This window comes from the organism of the source record quoted next, unplaced genomic scaffold, assembly GCF_019419815.1.
Source record: "Pyrus x bretschneideri cultivar Hongxiangsu unplaced genomic scaffold, Pyrus_bretschneideri_v1 Contig1, whole genome shotgun sequence".
Taxonomy (NCBI): Eukaryota; Viridiplantae; Streptophyta; class Magnoliopsida; order Rosales; family Rosaceae; genus Pyrus; species Pyrus x bretschneideri.
Window position 1 is genome coordinate 1316804 of NW_025999390.1, and position 22632 is coordinate 1339435.

At 37.0% G+C, this 22632-nt stretch overlaps 3 protein-coding genes across 6 annotated transcripts; 1 reads left to right on the top strand and 2 right to left on the bottom strand.

Moving 5' to 3' along the window:
- Positions 1-1999: 1999 nt before the first annotated feature.
- LOC103954818 (sugar transporter ERD6-like 6) lies at positions 2000-6092 on the top strand. Its single transcript, XM_009366650.2, has 18 exons — positions 2000-2229; positions 2384-2446; positions 2535-2624; positions 2701-2760; positions 2827-2892; positions 2981-3046; positions 3144-3219; positions 3627-3691; positions 3775-3867; positions 3973-4053; positions 4160-4244; positions 4491-4537; positions 4628-4690; positions 4786-4845; positions 4933-4998; positions 5091-5150; positions 5281-5395; positions 5596-6092. The coding sequence occupies exons 1-18, from the start codon at positions 2035-2037 to the stop codon at positions 5706-5708; spliced, it is 1464 nt and encodes a 487-aa protein (XP_009364925.1). The 5' UTR covers positions 2000-2034; the 3' UTR covers positions 5709-6092.
- A 728-nt stretch (positions 6093-6820) lies between these two features.
- LOC103954810 (3-ketoacyl-CoA synthase 4-like) lies at positions 6821-10375 on the bottom strand. Of its 3 annotated transcripts, XR_007255959.1 has the most exons (3): positions 8595-10375; positions 7228-7348; positions 6821-7148 (listed from the first exon to the last, which is right to left on the bottom strand). XR_007255959.1 is itself a non-coding variant. In XM_048578010.1 (2 exons), exon 1 carries the CDS (start codon positions 10160-10162, stop codon positions 8612-8614), a length of 1551 nt encoding a protein of 516 aa, XP_048433967.1. In that variant the 5' UTR covers positions 10163-10375; the 3' UTR covers positions 6821-7348; positions 8595-8611. The 3 variants fall into 3 exon arrangements, 2 of the variants coding, with proteins under 2 accessions (XP_048433967.1, XP_009364915.2); XM_048578010.1 differs by having other exon boundaries at positions 6821-7348; XM_009366640.3 differs by lacking the exons at positions 6821-7148; positions 7228-7348 and adding an exon at positions 8244-8488.
- An 8445-nt stretch (positions 10376-18820) lies between these two features.
- Positions 18821-22013, bottom strand: LOC103928840 (7-methyl-GTP pyrophosphatase). 2 transcript variants are annotated; one of them, XM_009337943.3, is made up of 10 exons: positions 21833-22010; positions 21409-21480; positions 21252-21326; positions 21021-21104; positions 20507-20587; positions 19853-19922; positions 19682-19773; positions 19513-19554; positions 19342-19422; positions 18821-19059 (listed from the first exon to the last, which is right to left on the bottom strand). In XM_009337943.3, exons 1-10 carry the CDS (start codon positions 21857-21859, stop codon positions 18988-18990), a joined length of 696 nt encoding a protein of 231 aa, XP_009336218.2. In that variant the 5' UTR covers positions 21860-22010; the 3' UTR covers positions 18821-18987. The 2 variants fall into 2 exon arrangements, with proteins under 2 accessions (XP_009336218.2, XP_009336226.2); XM_009337951.3 differs by lacking the exon at positions 20507-20587 and having other exon boundaries at positions 21833-22013.
- Positions 22014-22632: the final 619 nt, after the last annotated feature.

A 22632-nucleotide genomic window follows, 5' to 3' on the forward strand; every position in this document is an offset into this window, starting at 1 on the left:
GGGCCTTAAACAACACAATTTAACAGGCTTAAACCCAAAGATCTTGTCATAAACAGAACTAAATTTCCGGCCCCTCTCCTGCATATCAACGCAAAAGGCAAAAAAAAATGGTTGAGATTTAAATCAAATCTTATTCGTGAAAAACAATGCGGACGTCAAAAACAATTTCCATTCAAAACTTCTTATTATTAATTGATGTATTTAAAATATAAATGAATAACAGAGTTGATACATTATAGACATAAGTAAATATTAACAAATAAATATACAATTCGTAACATGTGAAGATTAATAATATTATGTAACGATGTGAGTGTCATACGAAAATTTCCACACAAAGGATAAAGTTTTACACATGTAATTCTCATGTAACCTGGTGCAATTAAAGAGGGTGGTTTTAATCTCAAATATCATCTCCTTGGTATAAAACTAAAGAAAAGGGGGTTAAAAACTCATTATATTTGATTGGCACAATGATAGTGTCGTGTTATGTATATATAATTTTTAATTATATAAAATCATATTATTGACATAAAATGTCACAGTAACGATCCTTCGTATTATAAAGTTGATCTCTATGTATATTGGTACTAAAAAAGAATAAGATGAAATTTGAAAAAATCTCACTAACCAAAACATGATGACTCCGTTTGCGTATAATTGGACCAACACGAACGGTTTTGTTTGGTATCCACGTGCACCATGCATGCAAGTAAATTTATTAACAACTGATTTTCATACTCTTCATTTTTTTCGATCTTAATATTATATAAATAAAAAATAATTAATAGATAAAGATAGTGAACTTTAGAAGAGACATTGAAGGCGTGAAAATAACAACAACAAAAAATATCTATTTTACATAGGACTCATCGATTTTAAATGTACAACACATTACTCGAACAACATACGAAAGTTGGCACTTGTAAGCTCCAAGTTTTGATCAAGACATTGATTGTGACTCTTATGAAGGGTGCCTCTAAAACTAAGGACTCTTAGGTATATGATTAGAACTGACAAATCCAACTCAGTAAGTAACCCAATATTGTAATCAGGTGGTTTTTCAAACTAAGAAACTAGCTGTGCCAAAGTGAGACCACGCCGACCTAACCTGTGAGCCACTGCATTGGCATCACGTCGCACAAATTGGCCTTCCACTGCTGAGCAGATTGTAAAAGCCTCCGTATGTCAGTTAATATATGGCCAAAAGGTCCATAACCACGTGTTTTAACAAGTTAAAAGTTGTGAGTTTAAGATTAAACAAAAAGAATTAGGGCGAAATTAGTAAATAAATTTAGAAGCGTGGAAAAGCACGTGTTTTTTGTTTGTTTTTGAATTGGTGGGTACACAATAAATAGTTAAATGATAATTGATGAAGTAGAAGAATCCAGAAGGTGAGCGAAATATGAGCAACTTGATGAGATACTGAAAGGACGGACAATAATAAGTGATATTGTCTAATGATAGTACCACTGGCCCACGACTACAAATATCAAGTTCACACACATGCGAATTTTGAATTACATCTTCCAAATTTAAATTTATTCAACAAAAATAATTTTCGATTTTTTTTTTAACTTTATTTAATTTTTATTTAATTTTTTAATTTTTTTTTGAAAATTTTGAATTACATGTTTCAAATTTAAATTTATTCAATAAAAATAAAATAAAATAAAGAACAAATTGACACACATGCGATAGAGGGAAAAGTTGCAAGTTTTGTTATAAGCGTGCAGAGACTACAATGCAGGGAGAGTTTCACACACGGAGACGTGGCAGAAGGAGAACACGGTTGTACAGTCATACCACGAGACTGGAGGTAACGGCAAGGACCGCAGTCGTACAGTAGAGCACAGCAGTCGCACAACGCGATAAACAGACGATTGGACACAATAATGATGGAATATCCATCTTTTTATTTTATTTTATTTTTCCGGTTTTTTTTTCGTTGGGGGGATTTCGTCGACCACTTTCTGCGCGCGGCGAGAAAGCTCTGTCACTTTCTGTTTCTCGGATCGGAGAAGGCGAAAAAAAATGAGTTTCCGGGAAGACAGTGAAGAGGGGAGGGGCGATATGCGGAAGCCCTTCCTCCACACTGGAAGTTGGTACCGCATGGGTTCCAGGCAATCCAGTATGATGGGCTCGTCGCAGGTGATTCGAGATAGCTCCATTTCTGTGGTCGCTTGTGTCATGATTGTCGCTCTGGGTCCTATCCAATTCGGCTTCACCGTAAGCACAGCTCTTCTTCTTCAATCGTTTTCCGCCATTAGAGAACCTTGAGCTATTGGGTTTTAGGCAAGCTGATTGCAGAGAGCTCAATTGTACTTTTTTTTTTTTGTACTCATTTGTGCTGAATTAGGAATCATTGTTTTGGGTTTTGCAGACTGGCTATTCTTCTCCGACCCAATCAGCAATCATCAAGGATCTAAAACTTACAGTATCAGAGGTTTGAATCTCAGTGTTTTGGCGAATTGGGTTTTTTTTTTTTTTCTTATTTAATTTGAGTTCTAACTATTTATTATCATCTGGGTCAGTATTCGCTTTTCGGTTCTTTGTCGAATGTGGGAGCTATGGTTGGAGCTATAGCCAGCGGTCAGATTTCTGAGTATATTGGACGCAAAGGGGTAGGATTCAGTCACTTGTTCTTTTCCTTATTAAGCAGCTTTGATTAATTCTAATCCGGGGTTTTGTTAAATACAGTCTTTAATGATCGCGGCTATTCCTAATGTTATCGGTTGGCTTGCCATATCATTTGCCAAAGTGAGTTTTCATAACTTCTGAAAAATGCAGCCGGGAAAATGCTGTCTGATATCATTCTTTTTGCAGGATTCTTCTTTTCTCTACATGGGAAGGTTGTTGGAAGGATTTGGCGTGGGAATAATCTCCTACACGGTAAATTCAAGTTGTTTCAAGTGTTTCTGTTGTCGAAAATGTGTAGTCTGGAACTGTGAGAGTACTGATTTGGTTTGATCATTGCTAGGTGCCTGTATATATAGCTGAGATAGCACCTCAAAACTTAAGAGGCGCTTTGGGTTCAGTCAATCAGGTTGGCCTTGTTTAGTAGCGTATTTTTACCATGAGTTGCTGTTAGTGGTTGCTAACATCTGTCTCTAATCAGATTATTTAAAATCCTTCTTCTGTAGCTCTCTGTAACGATTGGAATAATGCTGGCTTATGTGCTTGGACTTTTTGTTCAATGGAGGATACTTGCAGTTCTGGGTAATCTTCTTAAAAAGTCACTGTGGTGTTCACATCACTTGTTCTTACCTGTCATGGATGTAGGATTTTCTTAAACTCGATTTACTTGAAAGAATTAGGAACTCGTTTGCATAAAGGACATCTTATTTGATATTTCAGAGAACACTTTAAACCTGGCTCCATTGCCTCGCTTACATTCCCAAGCCAATTAACTTTTTCGGCACTGTCATGGTTAAACCTTTGACATCCATGGAGTGGTATTTGGTTTTCTATAACAACTTCTCTATAGCCATAAGCAAAGACAAGTCATGCTATTAACTTTAATTACATTCAGTGAAATTTTAACTTCTTATCTTCCTTTAATGAAGGAAATTAATTATTCAAGAGTACACTACTAACAGAAGATTTATACCCGGGTAAAATTTCAGGAATATTGCCTTGTACGATATTGATACCTGGGCTCTTTTTCATTCCAGAATCTCCTCGATGGCTGGTAAGTTCACAGAAACCTCTTGATCACAGTTACAATGCTAAATATGATATCACGGTCGTCTTTTTTGGTTTTGACCTTAACAGGCAAAAATGGGCATGACAGAGGATTTTGAAGCTTCTCTGCAAGTTCTCCGAGGATTTGATACAGATATTTCGGTTGAAGTCAGTGAAATCAAGGTACAAAGCCATAATTTCCTGATAATGTCATTTGAACTATGCTATGACCACATCACTCTTGGAAATTCACCTATGTAAATAATTTCTCTGATATGTAATGGGCAGAGGTCTGTAGCATCAACATCCAGAAGAACAACAATTCGGTTTGCACAGCTTAAACAAAGAAGATATTGGCTTCCTCTAATGGTATTAGTAATAGTCCAAAAGAGTTGATTCTCTGATTTGGTATCCTCTAATCCAAAATGTGATCTATATGTCAAAAACTAACTGTTTTCACACTGTTCCCTTGCAGATTGGAATTGGTTTACTTGTTCTTCAACAACTAAGTGGAATTAATGGTGTTCTATTCTATTCCACTACCATTTTTGAATCTGCGGGTAAGTTTCCCCACTTATATGAAAGAATATAGTTGGGATGCTCTACGGAACCATATGAATACTTTGATATCATTTGCTACTTGTTTCCTTTGACCCAACATGAAGTGTGTGCATCTACCACCTTATTATTGTGTACATAGTACACTCATAGATACCTGTATTACATGTATGTCGTAGTGGAAAACTGACTGGAAGTCAGATTTATTTAATGTGCAATGGCTCTTATCAGTTTTAGTGTTTGAACAGGGATTTCGTCAGGTAATGTAGCCACAGTTGGTCTCGGTGCTGTTCAGGTAAAAGCATGAAGATGACTTCAGAATTTGTTTCTTCTCGCACTCAATATTCTCAATTTGCAAACATAACAAGAATCTTGATGCATTTAGGTCATAGCGACTGGGGTGACTACATGGTTGGCAGACAAAGCAGGCCGTCGTCTTTTGCTTCTTGTGAGTTTGACTTCTTCTTTTCTTTTGTCAATATTGAGCCGTTTGTATATTATCTGTTTGGAGTAGATGGAGAAAATTTATACTTTTCATTGTAGATCTCTTCTGCTGGAATGACGATTTTCCTCCTCATTGTTGCGATAGCATTCTACATAAAGGTAATACCTTGCATGTTTGTACAAATATCTTATGGCTATGTTATTCTTTTGTGTATATTCTCAAAAAGGAATTCCACCTGATCGCAGGATCTTGTGGACATTGATTCAAATGTTCATAGCATATTGGGCATCATATCAGTGGTTGGAGTTGTGGTATGTAAATTTTTTAATATCACGAGTCAAAGGATAGTGCTTCTTCGTTTTTTCCTATACATAATTTCCATTGTCGCGCGCTATTCATGCAGGCCATGGTAATTTCATTCTCTCTGGGTATGGGAGCTATTCCATGGCTTATAATGTCTGAGGTATGCCAATAATAGAGTCACGTCAGGTGTAGTGTTTCATGACTTGCATCGAGCACGAAGTTTTGCTCTTATAACTTGTTGCTGAATATTGTTTTTGGAACATCTAACAAATTGTGAATTGGCAATGCAGATTCTGCCAATTAATATAAAAGGCCTTGCTGGAAGCATAGCAACACTTGCCAATTGGTTCATGTCCTGGGTGGTCACGATGACGGCAAACTTGCTACTGGAATGGAGCAGTGGAGGTATGCCTCCTCTTATCTCTCTCTCTTATTCTCCGTCTCCCTCACTACAGCTGGTAACATGTCTAAAAAAAGCTGTGGTTACATCCCAAAGAAATGTGGAGACCTGTGCACTTGCCTTCTTACCGTTCGTTGTACTGTTGAGTAGTTTTGTTGATCTGTTACATTTTTCGGGCTAATGGCTTTGGTTCCACTTTCAACAGGAACCTTCACCATTTACATGCTGGTGAGTGCTTTCGCCGTTGTATTTGTTTCCATTTGGGTTCCGGAGACAAAGGGAAGAACTCTGGAAGAGATTCAATGGTCCTTCAGATAAGGTTTTCTTTACCGTTCTTTCATACTACTTGTTCTCTCCTGCTGGAAGATACAGAGCTGCAGTCCCATTTTGAGATTATCCTACAGGAACTGTGCAAACGTGCATTTTTCGTGAATTTCTTCAGCCAGCACTTGGTGTTCTCTTGCCACATTCATTGCTTGTTTGTATCTTTCGATAGGTAGTTATAAACTCACAACTGTCTTACTGTTTTATTGACTTTCCATCGCCCTCGTATAGTCCTTTGTGTATGTAAGAACTCGATCGGTTTCCATGACTTCCATGCCAGCAGCTTTCTTCGGTCATAAAACCTTTCCAGTTTTATATTCATACCATGTAAAGATTTTGAATTCACTAGCACGGGTAAAGGGTTTATTTATCGTTCAATTTCACGTCTTAAACTGAACATTAGTAGGTTTTGGCGGGCGCAATTTATTGGTCTGGAATACCGCCACCTCGATTATTGGCCAGGGCTACCGCCACTCCGGCTTTACTCTAGGAATGAGAATCCATAAACAGGCGTGGACCATTTAACGTCGTAAATGGGCCTAGGCCCAAGGGTCCACTGTTACTGTTAGTTTGTGTTTGGAATAACTAGTGAGTAATTTGGAGCAAGTCCCTGTACTTATCTACGAGTTATATTTTAGCCCCTCAACTTGTTTCTAGTTCATGTAGTCCTTCTGTCGGTTTTTATCTGTTAAGCTTGCGTAAATTTCCCTATTTGAATCGAAATTGGGAGTGAAGAACGATTTAAATATCCCTTCTCTTTGTCCAAAGAGAACTCCATTTGATTACTATATGAAGACGACAGTTAAACGACATAAAGGTGTATTAATGTTGATTAAACTATAAACGACGTATAAGCAGAAATGACAAGGGCTTACCTGCACCGAATATGCCACGGTGATGGTAGTGCACACCAATAACGTTATTGTCATGTGTTTCAGCTTTCATATATGAAAATATCATAGTAGTTTGAAATACCGTCGCAGTGGCATGTTTGGGAGGATGACAGACCTTGATAAAATAAGGGAGGTGAATCTCACACGCTATTCTTCACCTCTCACATGTCCCTCTTTATTTCTAGCTATTGAATTAATTTTTTTCTTTTTTGAGAGAAGTACGATATTTATTGATATAAGATAAAACGTACAAAGAGGGGGATAGTGTGCTTAAATATGCCTCGATAAAAACTTTGCCGGAGCTTTCAACCCGGTTGAATCAAAAAAGAGCATCCCGCACGAACAACTAACTTTACCCATCCTCACACCAAGGAAGAAAACAAGCAAAATTATAAAGAATTGTCTTCCGTAAGAATTTCTGCCAATAGCTTAGGAGCAGTCCCCCTCCATTGAAATTCATCAATCTTGGTAATCCCAGATCGAGCAAGTCGATGGGAATTGGCCTCCTTTCGAACATGATTGAGCTTAACATGGGCAAGTTCTAGCAAAAACAAGCGGATGCCATTGATAATGGGGCCCAAAATAATTCAAATAAAATTAACGAAAAATAATTGAAGTACCACTCTAAAATCTGTATGTTTGTATCCATAGCGAGATGAATCTACAGACAGGGCACGTGCCACCTCTGCACACACCTTCCAGCCTGTGCATCCGTGTCTCCTTATCTCAATTTTGGAAAAGCTAAAAAAAAAAGGTTTGAAATTCATTTAATAAGGGTATTTGAAGAGATGGAATTAGACAAAAGCACGTGCCTGACCAAAAAACCAAAAAAAGGTAAAAGCATGCGCGGCAATTGCCCACTTTTCAGGATAAAAAAGGACATAAAAAGCTCTATTAGTCAATAATTGCCACCAACCTAGATTTGCACCACGCATAACATGTAAAACAACAGTTAAAAGCTAACTCTACGAAACTCTCTTCTATCTAGTATGGACCGACTCATAATAGAAATCGAATTTATGGTCTTTGGATTCTTAGATATTAAATCCTTGGTTGAGGAATCGACGGTCATGAATCTTGTTCCATTCTAGAATTTTTGTAGATGAAAATTTAGTAGTTTCAAAATTCGGTCTAGCTACTGAGATTTAAAACCTCCAATCGACAAGATGCCGAGAGGGTGCAACTTCGGATCTCTGTGTGACATAACTTAAAATACTTAAAGCTAATAATACAAACACTTGAAATAAACCTACTCAATTTCTTGTCATGAACTCTCTTCCACTAGTAGTTGGAAGTAAACTTTGTGAACCATATCAATATAATACCTAATTAGGTCACATAAGCACAGAGAGTGAGTATGAAGCTCGTCCGAAGTGCGTAAAATGCTAAAATGTACGAAACATGCATTTCGAAGATCATTAATTTCCTCACTCATAAGCAGAAGGCAGTGCTACTTTCTTCTAGTAATTCAATACAAAGCAGGCCGAATTCAGCAGTGGTTATGTTCATGTGTTGTGTGTGTGTTATCGCTGAGGTTTCTTCAATCCACATCGTGAGCCCGAAAGCGAAGAGATCAAGATCAGCAGAGTTTTGTGTAACGCGGCAACACAATCAGAACTCGACCGTGCACAAAACGTTCATCAGAATGAGTTTATTTTATTGACTATTGAAAACGGAGATTCTGATACAAGTTGAAATAACTAAAATCGAAAAACTAAACTCTATATGTTGACATACAATTAGAGATACATCCAACATGGCAAATGGGAAGCATTCACAATACAAAAAATCCGCAATGCTACAAATTGTAACTTCCCTGGACAAATGACTGAAACGTATGCGATAATCGAGCACCAAAGACCACAGTTTAACATCAAGGATCTAATACAACAAAAACCAAATAAAGTACAACATCAAGAAGTGAAAAATGCAAGATAGACTGGTTAGGCTAGTAATGGCAGATAAACGTGAACGGAGAGAGTCTAACCAAAAAATGTTCCTGAGCTAGGAAACTACTTTCACAGGATACTTGTCAATGCAGTCTTCCCAAGGACCATTACGAGATGGCTTCACATTCCGAAGCGCCTCCCAGACCGCACTGTTACATTTAAAACCACTTCCAAAGGCAATCTGCCAGACACGGTTGCCCTTGCGCATCCTCCCCTTGGCCTCCATATACGCCAGTTCATACCAAATGGAGCTCGACGAAGTATTCCCAAACCGGTGTAGAGTCATCCGAGAAGCCTCCACATGTATAGGCAGCAACTGCAGGTTCTTCTCCAGCTCATCAATCACAGCCCTTCCCCCGGCATGTATGCAAAAATGATCAAACGCCAGCTTGAAATCCGGGATATAAGGCTTGACATTCGACTTGAACAGCTTGTTAACCACAATTGAAGAAAAGAAAAGAAGCTGCTCGCTTATCGGAAGCACAATAGGTCCCAAAGTGGTAATGTTGGTCTTAAGCGCCCCACCGGCAATTGCCATCAAATCTTTGGACAAGGACACACCAGTCTTCCCCTTATCATCCTGCTCCTGGTAAACACAACGAAAAGCTTTATCATCCGCGCCACGATGTGTCCTCACGACATGAACAAGCTTGTACTTAGCCCGTCTCCTATCCACGGACTTGTTGGAAAGCAAAACTGCGGAACCTCCAACCCGAAACAAGCAATTGGGTATCAACATAGACTTCTTATTCCCAAAATACCAATTCTGAGTAATGTTCTCAGTGCTAACAACAACCGCATAAGTGTTCCTATGGATTTGCAACAAGTCCTTAGCAAGATCAACAGCTATGACCCCAGCACTGCAACCCATTCCCCCCAAATTGAAACTCCTAATATTACCCCTCAATTTGTACTTATTAACAATCATGGCGGAAAGCGACGGCGTCGGATTAAACAAGCTGCAATTCACAACGAGAATCCCAATGTCCTTCGGCTTCACATGGGTATTGGCGAACAGATTGTCCAAAGCACCATACATCACCTGCTCCGCCTCATCCCTGGCGGCGGCCATCGAAGGCCGGGGAGGGATGTAATGCATCGCCTCCGGGACATAAGTCTCCTCGCCGAGGCCGGACCGCTCGAGAATCTTGCGCTGGAACTCTAGCGACGAGTCGTCGAAGTCCTGGGTGAGGCGGGAGTGCTCCATGAAGCGCTGGTAAGGGGCCTTGAGGTGATCGGGCGGCCGGTAGCAGGCGTAATCGACCAAGTAAACGGGTCTGGGTCGGGTCATGATGTAGACGGTCAACCCGAAGACGAGGACGGCGGAGCAGATGATGACGGAGACAAGATTGTACTGGAGGTGGAGCCAGAGTTGTTGAATGTCGTAAATGTCCATTTGGGAGGCTTCGATTAGGGTTACGATAATCAACGGGATGAAGCAGAGGGTTAAGAGATTAGAGATCAAGTAATGGTACCCTAATTTCACGTACTTGAGATTAACGCTCTGGAGGAAATCGGGAAGCCGTCGGTTTTGGTGGATCTGGACCCCGACCTGACCGTCCCCTCCCGGCGCGGTGGCGACATCGGTTGCGCAGCCTGGGTCCATGGCCGGTGTCTCCGCTTCCGGGGTATGTGTGAGAAAGGTCGTTGCTCTCTGTTTTCTTGGAGACGACCGAGCGAGAGCGTTTTGAGAAATTAATACAATAATGGTGGCCGTGAGGGTGGGGTGCGGCGGAGAACGGAGTAGTAGGAGGTTTCCGAGCTCCGATAGGGAGTGGGGAGGGTTTTGTCTTGTGTGGTGGTGTGGGAGATGAGATCATGAAGAGGGAGTTGAGAAATGGGGGAGTGAATGATTTTGACGGTTAAATAACCGTTACGTGGGAAAACTGGGAATATACGAATAGCTGGTTCTCGAAGGACGGCGGGCCTTGACTAATCAATAATTTTTATTTTATTTTTTTTCAAAACCGTTTTCTTTGGATAAACTTGTTTAATACAATTTTAGATGAGCCTTGCCTTAATAGACCATCTTTAATTGAAATGTTAAGTTATAAGAGTTAAATTACAATTAATGGTTGGTTGATGTGTCAATTTTTATATTTTTCCAACCGAATTGTTTATTTTCTTATTTAAATAGAGCTTTTAATAATTGTAATTATTAAAAAAATGTTAAAACAAAAGTTTATTTGGTAGAAATGTTAATTGAATAAGGGACTCACCGTTAACATGAATTAAAAATAAAATTGATATTGATGTCAAATTTGGGTTGGATAGACTTTTGATGTTAAATATACAAAGTGTCATTCCAATTAGGATTTTGACAACTCATTTGAAGATGCTTTTAGACATCATTGATACTTCCGTACACACGAGTATGTCATTGTGTCATCTGAATAAATAACACAGTGTCATGTATAAAAGTTAAATTGAATAAAATTGCGATATTTGTCAGATGAGAGGGAGTATGCGAGGTTTTTTTTTCTTTTCTTTTAAATCAAAGGATTAGGCACGTTAATTTTTTTGTACTTTGACCCGTGTAAACATTTTTATTTGAATTTAATTAAATTATATGGTAGAATTTTTTTTTGCGTTTTTTAGAACTATTTTAGATAAACGTGAGCATCATCTATTCGTTGCCAAAATTTGTGTTTAAAATTAATTGCGTTATTAGGCGAAGCTAATGATCCTAGTGCCAACAAAGTTCCTTGTTTCCTAAAGCCGGCCAACGGGTCGACACAATAAAACTAATCTCTTAACAAAGCAGATAGTATTGCTGGTTTCTTTATACTGGTTGATTTAGAGTTATAGAAGTCGAATTACACGATCACGTGTTTTTACTGTGACGTTTACCTGTGATGAGTCATTCGTACTTATAGACAAAACCGAACACGACATGCTTTTGACATCTGTGTTAGACCGCATTTTGCATGAACAAAAAAGAAATATTCATTACATACAGTTGTTTATTTGGGTTAGTATGTAGTGCTGGGCTCTTCCAGTTTTGATCCGGATCCACCCTCGAACTAGTATTGGAACCGGAATATATCAATTGTTCGATTATATTTGGCCCGCCTTAATTTATTACACAAATTGTATAATTATGTTCACGTCGATTCCAGTTTGGTTTTTTAATTTTACGTTTTTTTTTTCTTCTTCTTACAATGCAGTTTGATTTTTCAATTTCACGGTTTTAATGCCCACCCCCTAAGTGAGGTATGAATAGGAGGAGCTTCACATGGACCTCTCGATCTTCCAACGAATGTAGGGGTCGAACATGACTTGTGCATAGGGATGGGTAACGGTTATGGCGGGCGGATAACCGCGGTTATTTACCCATAACCGTTTATCCGTTGGGTATTTACATAAACTGGTATACCCATACCCATAACCGTTTATAAACGGTTAACCATACCCATAACCGCGTACCCATTTACTTTTTTTTTTTCCCCGTCTACCTATTTTTTTAACAACTTGAAAATTAAAAAGAAATTTGTCATAATTTTCTTTTTTCTAACTATTAAATACCGTTATAAGTACATTTAACATGTATTTTTATATTAACAACAATATTATTTATGAATACATGCGATGTCTCCCAATTATTTGACGGTCAATCTATTACAAGAATCATGCATGGTTGTAGGTTAATTAATATTCTTGTATACATATATATGTATGTATGTATGTATGTATTTACGCATTAGTATGCTAATAAGCTAATTTGATAAATATTTGGATTTTTATTTAGAAACATATTGTTTGGACCCAAAATTGCACCATCGGCCCAAGTAATCGAGGCCGTTGAGTAAGCGTACTTCCACACTATCGATGAATTTGCGAAGATAATTTTATTAATATTAAAAGATAACATTATGATTTTTATCATAATTATCTTTTAATAATGATTTATCTTGACATCTTCATGTGAAAATAATATATCTCCAAGTTAGGAAATAGGTGGCACAATTCAAGATAATTCAAGTTGATGTGGATGTTTGGCATATGGGTGTGTGGTTGGATCAATTTTTGGTTAACAGATATGCACAACATCAGATAATGAAGCATGCATAACAGGATGATATTATGAGGTCACTTGGAACTACTAATGGGATTGGATTCTGAACAAATTATTATCCATTTAAATATAGTGATAATTAAAAATAAATTTCATATTCATGGGGTCAGGATGCATGCGACAGTTTTGGTAAAAGATGATAAGGAAAGCTAGGTTTTTGGTGATGATGTGGTGATGTGATAAGCCTAGGATTTAATGGTGATAGAGTTATGATAGGAAGCCTAGGTAGGCTAGTTCTTTGGTCATGATGGGATAAACCTAGATGGGTTTTCATTTGAAAAGTCAGCTACGCAGATCATATTTCCTTCTGCAAGTTAGAGTTGTAGTCGGACTCCACAATTATCTAGTCGTGTCAAGCAAATATCAACACTATAAATACAGAGCTGCATCTTTAGTTTGAGACCTCCAATTCAACACACAACTACCATGCGTAAACCTCTCAAACACTTTGAGATTTTTTATTTTCTTTTTCCGCCGACACATCTTTAGTTTGGATAAACAGCACTGTGAAGGCAACCAGCGAATATCTTCAGTTTGGATAAACAACACTGTTACCGTAGAATCAGCCGTTCCCGAATCACCTTTAGTTTGGATAAACAGCATTGCGTTGAGGCCAACTGGTTATCTATCCAAGTCTCAGTCGATAAGGATTTTCGAATCCTTATTGGAAGAGGTCATCTCATTAGCCTTCTCGGCGAAGTGAGGTGTTACCAGGTTACTACATTTGGCACCCTGAGAGCCGAATTTGATATTGAACTTCGCAGAACTAGCAGCCTTGTCTTCAGGCTAGAGAATCCAAAGGCCGAGATTTGTTCCTTCCTCGGCCGCAGTTGCAAGATAAAGAAGTCAGCAACACATTCAACGCAACATCAACAAATTTTACTCCTCGGCCCAGTTCGGCTGACGAGTTGGCACGCCCTGCATTCAACCGAATAATGTAGTTAACTTATTAGTTACTCGGCCTGTGCGCCACGTAGGCTTTTTTATTTTTAGGGTCAACACATATGTTCATCGATCCAAGCCATTTAATCAATTTCTAATTTTGGGGTCAAATATTTATTGAAAACTCGAGGCCAATTAAATATGTATGTATGTATGTATGTATGTATATGTATATGTACGCATCATCTGATAATAACATACTTCTAAATGCTCAAGGTAATCATTATTTTGAATTGGTCAAAGCTCCAAAAGACTCTAAAACAAAATTGTTGAACACTTTGATGCTTTAGCACATTCAATCACATATATTAAACATTAGCCCGTTCTATTAACTTTATTTTTCTCTCAAGTGAGGCATAAATATATAATATATATATATATATATTATGGCCCTTTATAACCAAATATATCTCGGGATACTAAACCTAGTTAGAAACTAATTTTTTTTTTTTTTTAGTTTTACATCTATTAAAATAAACGGTTAAATGGGTACCCGTTTATAATTGCCAGTAATACCCATAACCGCCCATTTAAATTTCATGGTTATACCCATAACCGTTTATTTATCTAAACGGTTACCCATAACCTTAATCGTCAAATTTAAATAGGCGGATAACTGCGACTACCCATAACTAATGGGTATTTGCCCATCCCTAGTGAGGATCCTCCTAATCAAGCCCATCGGACCGTTTAAATTTTATCTAACGGCTACAATTATTATAACTTTTAGAGGGGCCCCATGTTTGTAGCCACTAGATAAAATTTCAACGGCACGATGGGTTTGGTTAGGAGAATCCTCACCCTTTGCTCAGTAGAAGATCTTGATCTACATGTTTTGATATGGGTCTAATGTATTGCACAGTCATAAGTAGGGTCTAATAAGTAGAACAATTAAAGTGTCCATAATTTGAAAACAAAATTGCACCGACTGTCGTTGAATGTTTTATCATGACTCTTCTAGAATTAATATGGAACTTTAAGTTACACATCAAATCTCATCTTTTTTAGTATAAAATATACCGTTGTATTAAGAAAAAAAAAAGTTACTCATCAAATCTCATCGTTTCATCAAAAACTCTATCCGACTCTATTTTGAATTTTCCTCGCAATTCCTACAGATTAGTATCCAAATTTGAATTTGAATTTGCATGAAGCTATGAGAACTACAAGTAATTTTACATGTTTTCGTTGAGTCGTTTACAACAGTGTAGCTTCATTTTTGCTGGTATTTGTTACATGATTCGCGAGCATTATACATTAATTGTCTTATGCAAGTACTTGCTCAAGAGGCTTATGACATTGATTGTGTTAGCTTCGGGGGATTTTAACATTACCAAGATGGAGGACTACATCTTACTGCTAGAATCATGTAAAATTACTTATTCCACCATGATAGGGAGTTACAATACGAAAGGTAGTTTAGCTTGTACAAGTACTTATATGGCAGGTAGTTTAGACTGTAAAAGCACTTATATAATAGGTAGTTTAGATTATAAAAGATCAGTTGAAATCTAAGCTTATGTCGACTAATATTATAATATGATAAGTAGTTTAGCTTGTACAAGTACTTATATGACATGTAGTTTAGACTGTAAAAGTACTTATATGATAGGTAGTTTAGATTGTAAAAGATCAGCCGAAATTTGGGTTTATGCCGACTAATAGGGTACCTTAGTTAAAAAAAATAATAATAATATAACTAATAGTGATGCCCCCTCAAGAGATTTATCGGTGTTCGAAATTTTGGAAATGTCTTAAATTAATTTTAGGAAATATGTGGTGCGAATAGAATGACTCTAACTTTGGCTTATAGCACACAGTTTTTTGTGAAAAAAAAAATATTGAAATTTTTAGCTTTAAGAAATATTTTGCGTTTGAGTTAAGGAAATTATTGCAAAACCTTCGGATGTGATCCTACCGATTATTAGGTCCTGAAATTATTTTTTATTGATTCTTAAAGTGAGAAAATAGAAAAATATCTTTAAATTTAGGTTTTAAATCATTGATTACAAGTGTTTAAAAATGAATTATAATATATTTTGCACTGGAAAATATATTTTGAAAAACATGAATATGATAGTTTGTTGTTATGGTAAGAGAAATAAAGGAAACATTAACAAAATAAAAATAAAAATAAAAAACTGAAAAAAAAATTGAAAAGGGAGGGATCGGTATGAAGATAGCGACTTTTTTCTGTACCAGTCGTTATATTTTTAGCGATTATCCTCAAGGAGAATAGCTAGCAAAGTACCGATCGTATCATTTTTTTTTTTTTCATTGAATAACTATAGTAGAGTAAAATCGTAATCACAATGTAAAGTATCAACCTAACGACAAAAAGTACTGACACATGGAGTCCTATTCATGGACCTAAATAAAAAAATAACTAAAAATTGGACTAATCTAATTGTTAGGCCATAAAATTGGGAAAATGATCCTTTCCGGATCTCTTCCACCAAATCCACCCAATCACCTAATTTGGACTCTTGAAATTTAGTCTAACGGCTAAAGTTATTTAACTTTTAAAGGGGTTCCCTGTTTATAGCCGTTGGATTATATTTCAAGGGCTTGAATTGATTGATTGGGTGGATTTGGTGGAATGGATCCGGAGAGGATCTCGTTTCATAAAATTGGACCTATTTCAAGTTAGTTTATTTACACATAACAGATTTGTAAGGAAGAAGTTAATTTAAATCACATATTAATGATACTCTTTTTGTCAACTATAAGAGGTCGAAAAATATTTTTGTCTTCTATCACAAAATAAAACTATGAACAATAAAGTAATTTGTACAAACTAAATTTTACAGTTGTTTTTAAAAGCATTATCTACATGTAATCTTAACAAATCACCTACAAGAACTCCGAATTTTTACGGGTGTATTGTTTTATGAAACTTCGAATTTCCTATGACACTTATTTTCAAAACTTCAAGTTCGAGTTTAAGTACAAACTCTAGGTTCATGATACTTGCAAACAAACACAATATACATATGTAGTGAACGTGAATAGCTTCGGAACCTATGTGTGAAAAGAATGAGTGACGACCCAAAATATGAGACTATCATGGCTTGCAGGCCCAAAAGAGTGGTTGTTGGGTTGCTGGGCAATAAAGGAGAAGTAAATGGGTTAACATATTATATACCCAATTATTGGGTTAAGAAGGAAAAGTGAAAAATAAAGCCTAATCCATAGGCTTGTTATTTCCTGCGAGCCAAAAATAAAACAAGGCCATAAGAAAAAAAAAAAAAAACAAGTGGGATGATTTGGTGCATATGCCCAATTGGGTTGTGGTTCGACTGTAGGAGCCCAAGTTTGTAAGAAAGGTGATCCAAAACGGCTTTGTTTTGGACCTTAGAGTTTTGGAGCAGGAACGACTTGGTGGCTCGGGCAGCGCGGCTTCAAGCTGCGGCTCCCATGCGTGTAGGGTTTGAAAAATCCCATTTTTTTCTTCTCTTATTCACGCATATTCAATTCACCACAAGTAAAAGAACAATAAATTTAAGCTGAATCTATAATTTGAAAGAAAAAAAAAAAAAAACATAAAATTAGAGTCCATGCTTCATGGTGAATGTTTCATGCAATCATTGCTAAAAAAATATCGAAATTGAAACCATGTTTTGTAGATTACTTGGATTGCTTGATGAATATTGTGAACGACTTTGTAGTAAACAAGCATTCAGTTCCTTAACTCAGTGTTAGGAGCGTGTTTAACAATGCGTTGTGGCCTAAATTTAACTGAAGGAGAGAGAGGGGTGCAGTTGCATAAGAGAAAAGATAGGCTTGGGAATTACTGTGATGATATTTCTCCGTACCTTGTGCCTTTTTAAGAAAAATAATGGGGTTACTTGCCCTACAAGTAATACAAAGTTGTGCCTTTTTGTTTTTTGTAATTAATTCTTGAAACATTAGTAGTTGTTGAGACTATAAATACTCAAGTAATGATTTCTGTTGTGAAATTTGTGTGAATGCCCACATAAAGAAAACAACCACATATGGCTAAAGGTGGAAAATGGAAGAATTGAAGTCAAAATTATATTCCTTAAATAGTAGAAGTTTGGTTTTTATTGTTTTGGTGTGTAAGCATTTTACATGCATTAAAAGAGACGTATCCTTGTATCGTATGGGTAATACAAAAAGATGAAAAGCAGAAAATAATAATCATGTTTTCCTCATTTGTCCCTCTCTACGTTCATTTCTCTTATCTGATACTAGTGAAGAAAATAAACAGAATAATACATGGCTCCCGTTTCACTTCAATATCTAACAACTCTGATAATATATATAGATACGCATCATCTGATAATAATATGTTTCTAAATGCTCAAAGTAATCATTATCTTGAATTGGTCAAAACTCTAAAAGACTCCAAAACAAAACTATTGAACACTCTAATGTTTTAGCACATTCAATCACATATATTAAACATTAGCCCGTTCTATTAGTATTAATTATATTTTTCTCTCAAATGAGGCATACATACACACATACACACACACACACATATATATATATATATATATATATATAATATGGCCCTTTATAACCAAATATATCTTGGGATACTAAACCTAGTTAGAAACTTTTTTTTATTTTTTATTTAGTTTTACTTATATTAAAATAAACGGTTAAATGAGTACCCATTTATAATCGCGGGTAATTCCCATAACCTTCCATTTAAATTTCACAGGTAAACGATTACCCATAACCATAATCATCAAATTTAAATGGACGGATAACCACGATTACCCATAACCAATAGATATTTGCCCATCCCTACTTGTGCGGCCAAAACTTAAGAATCCACCGACCTCTTAACTTTCGATGCCGGTCGTGATGTGTGCTGCCCGCAAATTGGATAGGGCATTGAAAAGCGAGACTTTGTAAATGGTCCTTACAAAGAGAAACATTTATCTTGGATGTCACTGTAACAGTATCACTGCATACGAATTTCACGTGGCATTGGATGACAGGCTTAGTATACCACAGTCCCCGTGTGGAGAAGGTCTGGGCACCTCTCTCTCTCTCCCTCGCATCGGTCGTACTACCGAGGCAGAAGCGTACGCAAGCCTAGAAGCGCAGGCCTTCGCTTCTACTATGTCGAAATATAAACAAAACCATCTGAGAGAAGTCATGGCCTTAGATATTACGGGGCCAGCGTTTGCTTCTATATCAATAAAATGTTAGAGACCAACAATACAAGAAGAGATGGGGTGTGTGTAACGATGAAGGCATTACTCTACAACATTTCAAAAACAAATTGATTCAATATAGTTCACAACACATACAGATGTGAATAGCAGGTAGTTTTAAAGTTCAGCAATACCAGATCAGAAGCTTAACGACAGAAGAAACAATAGGCGTCAATTAGATAAAGTACCGGTACATAAAAATGCGGAAATCTCCAACTGCAGCTAGACGGCCTCTTTCAGGAGTCTCCTTGTGAGATCTATGGGAAGTCCCATCACACTATCGGTTGTCCCTACCTGCAAGAAGCACCAGCATTTCAAATATGAGGATGACTATCAAGACACCGCTCAACAAAACAGTATGTTCGTATCAACATGACTAGTCATTGAGTAAAGACCTAATAAGTGGATCAGAATCGATGAGCTTTCAGGATCCATTCAATAAAAGATCGTCGATGAAAAGGCAATCAATTAAACAGTTGAAACAGACACATGGTAACGTAAATATACTCCAGTATGCTTCCCTTGCCCCACATTTACCAAATGTTACAACTTTAGAACAGAGAGTAGAAAACCAACCACTTCTTTAACAAAAGGAAGTAATAGAGGATGTTCTGTTATGAGTCCCCCTGCTACTTCGAGCACTATCCCCTCCTCAATCTGACATGGACACAGCGGAAGGGGTTAAATTGTCATCATCCAATCAAGGAAATAAGTGAAACAACCAATTTGATACAAAACAACTCTTACCAGCTTCTCAATGACTTCATCTGGTATTTTATGGAAATAAACCTGCAAGGAACCCCAAATAGATATTATCCACAGATATGACCAGTCAATTCGTAGCATTCACCTAAAGAGCTGGGAAGTTATTCAATTTCATCTTTCAGAAGCTACAACAAGAAAAAGCAAAAGGTACCTCCGCTCGATCCCATTCTCCTTTACTGAATCCCGTTTTAAGGTTTGTAACATGTACAGATCCCACTGTTGCTGCATGCCCTCCAGAATAGTCTGCAATTCACGTTAGGAAAATTATCAGAGTCAAAAAGTAAAACATCAGGGACATGGAATAAATAACCATTAAACCAACCTTTCAAAAATTGCCGTGCTTCTTCCTTGCTGGATGGTTTTTCCCGAATCACACCTTCATAGACCACCACCTCCAGATCATTTTACAATAAGAGTTAGAAATAACAGATTTAATGTTCCCTGACTCATGAAAGGAAAATTCTAAATTCCTAGTTTTGCAAACAAGTCATATCACCATAGGCCATTTATGTTGAAGGACAAACAAGTGTACACAAGGCCTTGAGGGTAAAAAAAGTTATTGTACGGAAAAAGCTGATGTCTGGAGCATCTACGACATAAGGTATAACAGATACTCCATAAAGAATGAGGAGGAGAAAGAGCTAAAGCACACAATTCATGCATAAGAAATCAAAACATGTAATATGTAAACATGGGCCCAAAATGAAGTTCTGTGATTAACAATGTCGTAATATGACGCAACCTATATTATCTTCCTGAACAAGTTTCTCAGTCAATAGAATCTCATATAACTGACATCAAAACATTACTTAAACCTATACTTATTACTTTCTTCCTTACCCTGTCCAGAATATTGAGGAAGTGATAGGAGTATGGTAAAAATTCCATATACATTTTGGTGTTTTATCCACAACACACAACACACATATGACAAGAGTATAGAGACTATAAATATGGTATAAGATGTGATATATACTTGATCAGAAGTAATTAATAGCGTTGGTTCGGCATCCTTTATGTAGTCACCAACTGGGAGCCTTTGTGAAATGGCTTCTGCCTGAGAAGTTTCCATCAGCTCAGATAGGTAAGCAATTCTATTTCAACCGGAAACTAGTTGAGACAATGTCATTACATTATGCAGTAAACAAACAATTGCAACAAAAGGGAGCATTAACACGCACAATTTCAGACACTCATATGCAGAAAGAAACACCTACAGTTACGAGGATGAATTTAGTTGAGCATCAAAACTAATTAGTATCTTGCTTTAAATGCTTTTCTTCGCAACTACTATTGTACAATTTCGTAGTCAAAATTCCAAATTGAGCCTTAGAAGTCTAAAACTGTAAAACACGATTTTCCTCAATAAAAAAAAAACGGGGATGTCTCCTCCATAAACGGCACTAGGTGATACCAGACTTTGATGCCTTCAGTAGTTAAACAGAGTGATGATACCAAACACATACAATATATATAAAGAAATGACATACTGTGTCTGCCGCAATCACAATCGTGGGCTCAGCATCCTTTTCGTGATTATTGATACTTTGCAACTTTGATACGATAGCATCGGCCTGACACACAATTCACATTTGGCAAATGTGAGAGCTTAAAACCAAAACAACCATAAACTAAAAGACGCAAGTTCCAAAATTTAGCTGATTAGCATTTAGTGTTACATTCCCAATAGGAAAACAACAAAAAGGAGAAGAACACCAAACCTTTGCCTTGGCAAGAACCAAAACCAACTCCTCTGGTTTTTCCGTTCGGATGGATTTTTCGTCAATGTCTGCAGTCTAAAGTAAAACAAGAGTTTAATTTCTAAAAACCATCAGGGAAATTAGGTTTTATATATTTCAGAGAAACAATTGGTAGTACCATGACTGTGAATTCATATCCCATTTCAGCCAATATTTTTCGACGTGCTATCGAAGCCGATCCCAAGATTATCTGCAAAATCAACCATTAACATCATCTTTCTGGAGCAGCTTAGTTTCAGAGGAAAACGAGTACAATGTTTCACATTAGGCTAAAAACAACACAAATTCTCTGTTTGGCAGAACCAGCTGCAACCAAACAGAGCCCTAATATCCAGAACTACAACCTCCTCCTAACATTTTCAACCATTTTTAAAGCTTCAATTTGTACTGCAACTAACCACAAGGGGAACGACGACGTTTCGTATTTGAATTCGTCTCAACAGAAACGCATCGAATCGAAACCCTAGCTTTTAGTTCAAAACTTCGAGCTAAGCAATGGAAAAATAAGAATCTCAGTTGAAGACGAAGAGTGAGTCACGTACCTTGAAAGAAGATGAATCGGCTTCCATGGCTGAGTCAGCCGGCGAGTCAGTCTGAGACCTTGAAGATTGGAAGAAGCAGTTGTTGTGGCGGCGTTTGGCTCTTTTTTATTCACGCCGTTTACTCGTTTAGGCGCGTTTTTACTATTCCGTCTTTCCAAAGTACGACGATTCTGTATTGGTCGTTTTGGCGAATGGAGTTACCATTTCAGCCTTTTCAGGTCGTTTTTTTATACAAAGGGGCCCAAAACCCCAAAGCCCAAGCAGAATCGCTAAACAAAGAAAGATATCAACCCAAGGGGCTTACACAAACGGTCGGAGTTTTAGTAACTCCGGAAATATGAGGTCATTCTATTTGAATTCGGAATCTCGTCGGATCCTCATTGTGAGCATCTTGAAGATTCGTGAATCATGTTCGTTCATCATATATCGTATAATTAGAAATCATTTTAAATATTCTAAATATTTTTATTTAGAAATTATGTTTACATGATATACGATGAACATACATAATTTACGGATTACGGATTCATCCTCACCAAAAGAATCCGGAAAGAATCCTGTTGGGTTCTATTTAGGGGGCAGAACCTTTTTGTTCTATCTTTTCCTTTTTTTTTTTTTTTTTTTTAGTCTTGGTTAAAATGTAGCACAATCATTCAAACTCTTTATTTTTAATCTTGGATAAATTCTTAATGTTCAAATAAAATATAAACGATTCTAATTATCATGTACGTTGCATAATTAGTAGCAGAGCAGAAAGTGACTAGCACCTCCCAAATTATTAACTTGCAAAGGTTTTTCTT

What these genes read in the sequence shown, in the direction of transcription:
- LOC103954818 (XM_009366650.2), top strand. Translation starts at nt 2,035, where the DNA reads ATGAGTTTCCGGGAAGACAGTGAAGAGGGGAGGGGCGATATGCGGAAG. An exon ending in CTATCCAATTCGGCTTCACC is followed by an intron (nt 2,230 to 2,383) that starts GTAAGCACAGCT and finishes TGGGTTTTGCAG; the next exon opens with ACTGGCTATTCTTCTCCGAC. An exon ending in TAAAACTTACAGTATCAGAG is followed by an intron (nt 2,447 to 2,534) that starts GTTTGAATCTCA and finishes CATCTGGGTCAG; the next exon opens with TATTCGCTTTTCGGTTCTTT.
- LOC103954810 (XM_048578010.1), bottom strand. Translation starts at nt 10,162, where the DNA reads ATGGACCCAGGCTGCGCAACCGATGTCGCCACCGCGCCGGGAGGGGAC.
- LOC103928840 (XM_009337943.3), bottom strand. Translation starts at nt 21,859, where the DNA reads ATGGAAGCCGATTCATCTTCTTTCAAG. An exon ending in GATATGAATTCACAGTCATG is followed by an intron (nt 21,327 to 21,408) that starts GTACTACCAATT and finishes GTTTTACTTTAG; the next exon opens with ACTGCAGACATTGACGAAAA. An exon ending in TTGTGATTGCGGCAGACACA is followed by an intron (nt 20,588 to 21,020) that starts GTATGTCATTTC and finishes GAAACTTCTCAG; the next exon opens with GCAGAAGCCATTTCACAAAG.